We start from the raw sequence: 8,616 nt of genomic DNA, 5'->3' as shown, positions 1-8,616 counted from the left end.
ACAAAAAGGCTAGACATATCTGGTGCTAGTATTTTAATAAGTTGTTTTCAGTTTGCGTATATGTTGTAGAAGGTTGTGTGGATCCTAGATTGTATCTCCCTTCTACTTTTTATTATCTAAATAAGAAAATATTTGTGTGTCTTTTGTATTTTGTATTTTGTGATTCCATACTTTGGTTGTAAAAGAGTTTTGTAAGGATAGTTGTTTGTGTTCTTGAAGAAAAGTATATTGATCAGAACAATGTATCCATTTTTAGATATAATCGAACATTAATTCTTTACCAAAAAACTAATAAATCAGTGCAAATATCAGATAGGTCGTCAGTTCTTCATATTATTAGTAAGCCTATGATATATGTTCTTCCCAAGCATTCTTGTAGAATTATTGAACCACCTCCTTCAGTGTTTTTCTTTTTTTTTTTTAACAATATAGTGAAGCCAGTTAAGTTTTCATTACGTTTACAAATAAAAGCTTTTTTCAATAATTTATATTTATTACTTCTTGCAAACATCTTTACATAAACACCACATATATATGAGCAACAAATAAATGATAAAAATAGATAAAAACTTAATTGAGTTACAAAGGCAATACCAAGTAACTTATTCATCAAAGAATCAACAATTTAAGTGCACACTGCAGGAACATCGCGAGGAAACCTTCTTTTATCGGTGCAATAGTTGTAGATCATGTATTTACTTTGTACACCTTTCATTCTTGTCTGGCCATTTGAATCGAGTTTTTGAGTGAACCATGGGGAATTCGCGGAACATGATGATTTTCCGTTAGCCCATACCATCCATCGACATTGTAGTTTCTGTAGAAAGCAGTAAAAGGAGCTTTTGACCAATCTGTTTTCTCTAATCCTCCTCTTGTTGCCCAATGCTCGGCTTCCCAGAGACTCGCGTAGAGCCTCATTGGTTGTCTCGTTGGGAACGGAACTCCAATTGCCTCAGAGTTTTTGAACTCTCTAATAGGAATTCCATCAACCGTAAAACTGTAAGAAGGAAAAAAAAAAAAAAAAAGAGAACGTAAGTTCATGCGCGCATAGCCTCAAAACTTAGAAGATTATTCAAATGTTACGAGGGATCAAAGGTCACGCTTACATAATCCTTTGGGGATTCCATGTGATGCAATAAGTGTGAAAGTTAACGGTTGGGTCGAACCATAGATGAAATTGTTGTTCTTTGTCTCCTGTGCCTTTTGTGTAAACATTAGTATGGAGAGTATACGGATGACCACTTATGTTTCCCAAGAACTCGAAATCGATCTCATCCCACGTAGTTCCCGGCGATTTTAGCTACACAAAGTCATCATAAACACCAACATACTCAATACATGTAGGCCTAAATGTATGTACTCTAGGGAATAGCAAAAGATGACAAAAATGGTTTGAAGTTGTATGTAACGACTTACATAGAATGTTGTTACTGTTCCAGCTGAATTACCAGGAACAAGTTTCATTTGAACCTCGGCTTTGCCATAGAGAAACTCCTGGTTAGACTGAAAACCGGATCCAGAGGATTTGTCGAGCGAGAGAGAAAGAAGTTTTCCATCTTTGTCGTGAATCTTTCCGCGGCCATCACCCCAATGTATCTGAACGTCTTTGTGGAAGCTACCCGCATAGACATGCACATATTGTCCCGCAAGAAGAAACAGAATTAAGAACGAAAAACTTGTACCACAAGAAAGCTTCATTTTCTTCTCAGGAGCATTGATATCTCAAATGTATTGTTGATGGAAAATTGAGGTAAGTGACATTAGTTTATATAGTGTTTGGAAATGTTAAAGGAAAGAGAGAAGGAAGTTTCATGGGTTTGATTATTGATCGTGGGCTGTATTCTAGTTGGCTCATTCGACCTCTTGTTTGGTTGTTACAAATTGAAACCAATAAAATATAATTTCATTACTCGTTTATTGTTACAAAACAGAGAAAATAATGTATATAGACATTCTTCGTATATAACACTAGATCCTGACCCGCACGTACGTGCGGGGTTTCATATTTTAAAAAAAAAATATAACAAATTTTAATTCAATATAGATTATTTTGTTGTTTTTATGATATATATTTTAGTGTATTAGATCTGGATCCACACGTATGTACGTAAATATTTTTTATAGAAATTATTATATATAATTTAAAAGTATAAAATATTTTGTTGTGTTAGTGAACTTCGTAATAAAAGAAATTCAGTTGCGTTAGTGCATAGTTATATTTTAAAATCCAGACCTAAACGTACGTGCGAAAGTATATTTAAGATATAATTTAGTTGCGAAAGTTAAGTGATGTTACGTTTTTATTTTCTAAACTAATCAAAACATTTTAAACAGTTTGATTACATGTGTTAAATAAGATATGGATTCGGTTTTAGTTTGAGTTATTTCATGTATATTAGCTAGGCGTAACTATTTTAGAACGGGAAACCTATCCCGTCATGTATTTGTTATAAATTCTTCGTCCCTTAACCCGTTTCGTATACTTGAAATAAAAATATTATGGTCCTGTGTCCATCATAAATAGAATATGTGTAATTGAAAATGTATGTGTAGGGTTATGTGTGTAAACAAATTTATTTTATGTAGTGCTCATAACCCGAACTCATACCAGTTGAGTATTTAGTTTGATTTTTAATTTATATTCTTCTCCCATCTCGTCACGTAATCTTAAAATCCTCCATTGATAAAACTTTTTAAACGGTAGTGTTTTAATTTTGAATTAAAATGATATTTTTATTTGTATTTTTGATATAGAATAATTTATTAGGATTGGTTTAGATAAAATGTAAGTTGGATATCAAATCTTAGTTTTTCAATTTTCATTGGTTAATAATTTTTTTGAAATTCATTTAATATTTTCGTCCATAATTAATAAGAGAGAGAAAGTGAGTTTAATTTTTTGGAAACTAATAATTACATAAAATAATTTTACTATATTTTATTTAAATATATTAAATTTGTGATTATCTATTGTACCCTTAATGAATTTATTTAAAAACACTAAAAACCAATGACATCTTATGTAATATTGTATCTTTCATAAGGTTATTTAATATCTAGTGATTCCCAATTAATTATATAGATTAGATCCGGACCCGCACCTACGTGCGGGATTATGTTTGTAGGTATAATTATTTGATATATAATTATAACTCAAACTTATGGTGGTTTGGTATTATTCAATTTGTGAATATTTGAAATAATAATTTATTTCACAATAAAATTTAGATCGATATGTCGACGGATTTGAATCGAATGTGAACTATCAAACCAGTAAACAACCGCCAAAAAGATTAAACTTCCCAAAACGGATGATTTAAATTGTCAAGTACGTCAAACCCGTCCCGATAGGTCTGCACAGTAAAACTCGACCCGTGAAATCCACGGGAGTAATATGTGCATCCGTCCCGCTTGAATTCGCAAAACCCGTAGGTAACTGGCATTTCAATAAATCAATTTTAAGAATTTATATAAAATATTTAAAGCTAACAATAAATTAATATAAATAGTAAATAATTTTAAACATAAATAAAAATATAATTCCACAAAACTGAAATTATTATATATATATATATATATTAAAATATATTTTAAGATTTTAATAGTATATAAATTTTTTCAAAAGCCCGCAAACAACCCAAACCCGTGGGATATTGAGATTCACCAAATTAAATAACATTTATACAATTTCGACATTAATAGCCTGATTTTTATGAAAAACTACTTTAAACAATTTCCATAAATATTGGGTAGTTATAATTTGTTGATTTAATTGAAATTTTTTTATAAACAACCATGTGTTTATCTTACCCGATAACAACGGATCAACCTAAGATCCACTGGTTTTTAAGCAACAAATAGACACAAATACTTTTTATAAATTTTATTCCTTTTTCAAATTCAAAATTACCAATGACATTCTATGTAATATTCTACACTTACTAAGGTTATATTCTTTCCAATGATTCCAAGTTAATAGTATAGCTATAGATTTTTAAAATTATTCAAAAAATGTAAGTAGCATAGTTCCCGTTTCATTTCGTCTCGACCCGTTTGATCCCATCTTGTATCCGTTTCATCCATTGTGTTTTAACCCGTCTCATTAAGTTTCGTCCTGTGCCCGCAGGGTCGGACTTAAGCACATTCTAGTGAAACATATGTTTCGGGCCTGAAATATTTTTTATCCCATTAGTCACATATTTATGCCCCAATAATTTTTTTCTATTACATAAATAGGCCCCAGATCTTATAAACTCATAAGTAAATAAAAATTGCTTTGACCCCAACTTGGTTTTGGCCCCTCTAGCGTACCCGTTCTCAAGTTTCCGCTGCAAATGAAAATGCATTCCCTACAAAAAAACACGACGGAAAGGAAAAGGTTTTTCTCAAAGTTTTCTTGCGAAAATATAATTTACTAGGATATGACCCGCGGTACACCGCGGGTTAATTATTTGATTTTTTATTTTTATAAATTGATGAATTTATTGTGTATAATATTTTTTGTTGTATACCGCGGGTCACATGCGTTGTATCTAAAATAAAAAATTTTAAGTTGTATTTGTTTTGTTTAGTGTTTAAGATTGTATAATTGTATTTTGATTTGTTATTTATAGGATTTCACCTGTGGTATATTGTCTCGTATTAATATTGACCCAAACCCGTCCAACCATATAATCTAAAATGAAATTAAACATCATTTTGTTATTTTTTAATAACACTTTTATTTAAATGTCATATAATTCGAGTTAATTTGAAATTTGCTTTCAAATAGTTTCCATGTATATTTTTAAATTAGTGTGTGTTTTTGGACCAACCCGTAAAAACAATTTATAATTGTATCTTAAAATACTAATTAGGATTTCACCCGTGATATACTGTCCCATTTTAGATAATTGTAAAAATTAAAGAAAGATCCGAATGACTCAATTTCGGGTCTGAATAAAATAACGACATGATTAAATGCTCAATTTGTTCTTAAAAATGTTAATATAGATTACACACATATTTTTATTCATCGATTGAGTAATATATGTCCGTTTTAAAAAATTTGAATTGTAACATATGCAGAAAAAAAAAAAAAAACTAAAATTTACTAACTATTTATATATTTTATAATAATTTAAAATAATATAAATATAAGATCAAATAAAAGTGAAATAAGAATCATATATTTATGTTTATATGATTCTTATTAAACTTTGGTATATAATCTTTTATGCATAAAACGAGATATTTAGGAAAAAAGTTGTATCACATATGTAATGTGATTTATTTTTCATTTAGGAAGTCCATACAAAGTAAAAAAAATTATATCAAAAGGTAATTTAAGATATTTCTTCAATCTATACATTTTTCTATTTTCTCTTAATAGAATTAATAAATCATTTAAATTACAGGTAATAGTTGGATAGAAAGTAATGTTATGGCTAAGCATCTAAACGGCTAGAACGATCCACACTCTCTATTTTGGCCGGCATTGGAAGGTCAACAATTGTTTTGGCTTAGCCATGTAGGAGACCTATTAATTTGTTTTTTAATTACATTTTAATAAAATGTCTTAAAGGAAAAATAAAATGAAATAATATATTTAGTATAATGTTTATAATAATTTATAATATATTTATAATAATTTAATAATAATTTAATATTCAAAAAATATAAAGAAAAAAATATCTAATTAATTTCCTAGGTGCTTAAACATCTACGAATGTTTAGTTAGTTTTTAGCAAATTTTAACCTATTGAACTTTTTGACCAAAATAACCTTCCTATGATGTCAAATACTGAAACTAATTTAGAACTTTTGTGAGTTATATTAGCACCACATTTTATCACAACTTTTTTCATTATTTTTTATCAGTTGAAAGTTTATAACCATGTTTTTACCAATTGAATTTCTTATATTTTTCAAATAATTGTAATAACAAAAGATATTCTTACAAAATTATAAAAGTTAAATATAATATATGGCTCCATTTCTAGTGATCTCAATGCGGGACCATCATCTATACTATTAATTGAGAAGCATTAAATAATAAATAACCTTATAAAGGGTAAAGAATTACAAAGAATGCCATTAAGGGTAAAGGGTTGCCGGATCACAAAATCCGGCATTAAATAATAAATAACCTTATAAAGGGTAAAGAATTATAATTCAAACATTGTTAACAAATAAAGACAATAAATATGGGATAATAGGGAGAAAAACAAACTGAGCCGACAAAAGAAAAAAAAGAAAGGAAAAGGAAAGTGCGAAAGTTGTTTCGAAGGAGTTCAAGAGACTAACCGATAATCGAATCCATGTGTTGATTTGGGACTGTATCATGAGGTAAGTGATGCGTTATTCTTCCTTTTTATTTCATCAAATTTCAGATTATTAACAATCTGGATTCACAATTTTCAAATTTATTTCAACGTTTTTGAAAAAAATCGATTTATCAAAAGCTGCTTTGATTGCTATTTGCTAGCATATTAGACTCGCGATACTCAACGCTTGAAGCATATATCCTTAGCTTGTTATCACCTTCGCCGATGAGGTTCTTTCAGTGCATATATTTCCATATTTATCTGTTAGATGAAGATTAGGTTAAGAAAATATATTGATTACAGCTTTTGGATCCTATGAAAAACTCCTTGTCCTATATTTCTAATAACTATCATATGATTTCTTTTCCTCTTACTTCTTTATGGTGGCGAACAAATTTTTTGAGAAAGTGCTTAAGTCAGATTCATCCCAAAGATCCTCGTGTCGTTCTTATGCACTATCAAGTTCTATGTCTCTGTTAAATTAAAAAGTTCTAGTTCTTAATCAAAGTTCTCTGCAATTTATATTCTCCTCTTTTTCTTTGGTAGACTAACGTTTCTATTTTCAAAACGTGGATTTTATGATCGTAGGTCTTGATTGATTTGTCAATTTCTATGTGTGTTGATGTGAGGTTCTATCTCAGAGGTAAGGAATTTTTAGTTCTTTTTTTTCATCAAGTTTTGGGACACGTCATCTCTGAATTCTTATTTTGCAGATTAAATTAAGGAAATAGGTTGGTTAAAGTTTTTGATCTTTAGAATCAATGATTTTGTTTTTGTTTTTTTTTAGTCTTTTGTTAAGTCTATGTGAAAATTCTATCAATGAAGAACACAATCAGCTCTAAATTTGTGAATTGTGACTTTGACTTTGGCTTTTGCAAGCAAATGATGTGTTCAGCATCAGTCTCTTGGATTGGTGAGAATCCAAAAAAAAGTTTGGTTTAATTTATTTCGTGACTATGGAAAGAAGCAAAGGTCCTTACATAACTATCACCATCGTCGATAAGGTTTTTCAATTTCCATATGTTCCTTCAAGGTTCTTATGAAAATTAAACGATTACTTTGTCTACCATCTTCTAATGCTTTATCTAGGAAGAACTTAATCATCTATTAGATAATAGGTTTACACTCCATTAGAGGAGGAAGAAACTCCAATAGAGGAGGAAGATACAGATAAAAGGGTCGGAGTTAAAAACTCAACGACAACAATAACAATAATAAAAACGGAAGATCTTTTTTTTTTTTTTTTTTTTTTTGTGCCCCAAAAAAAAAAAAAAAAAAAACGGAAGATCTAAAGTTATAAAGGTATATAGATTTGGAGTTTTGTATGTGGTTTTAGAAGGATGAGCTCGGATTTTCTATTTATAAGCTAAAGAAATCGGTTATGCATTGTTACTGTTTAGGTTTGATAAGAACAACTCTATTAAAATCTTTAAAAAATGTAATTAACAATTTTGATTATAGGAATATGCTCCTAAATCCTGATTATAGGAATATGCTCCTAATAATCCGGTTATGATATATAGGGAAAGTTTGTTTTGGAAAAATCATTAATTGTTATGTTTTGATTTGGAATATTGTATCTTATATTCAATATTCAATAGTTATGTTAGTTACTAAAAATCGATAATATATACATGGTTCTGATTTGCTGCTCTCTTTTGCAGGTTTCGGTGATAAAAGTTGTTGAACCGGATATGCGGGTCTGCAGTCAATGCTCCTAAAATTCAGAAGATCCGAGTACTCCCCAAATCGGGTCATAGATCCGCGTCCTTTTTTTTTTTTGTTAAGTTGTCTTGACTATTTTGTCCTTTTAATTTCGTTTCAAATTGTTCTTCAGTTATTAAAATATTAATGGCATTCTTTGTAATTCTTTACCTTTATAAGGTTATTTATTATTTAATGCTTCTCAATTAATAGTATAGATTATTAGGGGACCGTTACAAAGATCCAAAACCTAAAAATCCCAAATTAACGAACCAAACCAAACCAACCCAAATACCCGAATCTATATTTCTAAACATTTCAATTAGCAAAAAACTCGATATTCGCTTGGGCCTGCAATAAACATAGTTGGGCCTGCTTTCATATAGATACAAAACGCACCGTTTTACGTCTTTCGTCTCTCTTCTCTCGCCTAGTGACAGACAGAGGAAGCAGAAGAAGAATCTCAGCCATGGCAAATTTGCTTACGGCCAAATTTAGCTCCCGTCCTTTCAAGCAAGCCACTCAGCCTAAATTGTCGACCAAATCACAAACCAGCACGAGCACACAATAGCTCTCACCTTCGGCAAAGCTAAATGGGACCATCTTT

At 29.9% G+C, this 8,616-nt stretch overlaps 1 protein-coding gene and 1 long non-coding RNA gene across 2 annotated transcripts; one reads left to right on the top strand and one right to left on the bottom strand.

Annotated features, from left to right (window-relative positions):
* Positions 1-617: 617 nt before the first annotated feature.
* LOC9322940 (probable xyloglucan endotransglucosylase/hydrolase protein 17) lies at positions 618-1,904 on the bottom strand. Its single transcript, XM_021034045.1, is given in 4 exon segments — positions 618-798; positions 801-997; positions 1,107-1,300; positions 1,417-1,904. Coding segments are annotated over 4 exon segments (846 nt in total). The 5' UTR covers positions 1,699-1,904; the 3' UTR covers positions 618-625.
* A 4,289-nt stretch (positions 1,905-6,193) lies between these two features.
* On the top strand, positions 6,194-8,087 carry LOC110230630. Its single transcript, XR_002333762.1, has 3 exons — positions 6,194-6,327; positions 6,894-7,309; positions 7,970-8,087. It is a non-coding gene; the product is annotated as an uncharacterized LOC110230630 (long non-coding RNA).
* The last annotated feature ends 529 nt before the right edge of the window (positions 8,088-8,616 follow it).

The sequence above is a fragment of the Arabidopsis lyrata genome (genome assembly GCF_000004255.2).
Source record: "Arabidopsis lyrata subsp. lyrata unplaced genomic scaffold ARALYscaffold_2, whole genome shotgun sequence".
NCBI lineage: Eukaryota > Viridiplantae > Streptophyta > Magnoliopsida > Brassicales > Brassicaceae > Arabidopsis > Arabidopsis lyrata.
The sequence above is the reverse complement of the archived record's forward strand: the minus strand, read 5'-3'. Positions and strand labels throughout refer to the sequence as shown.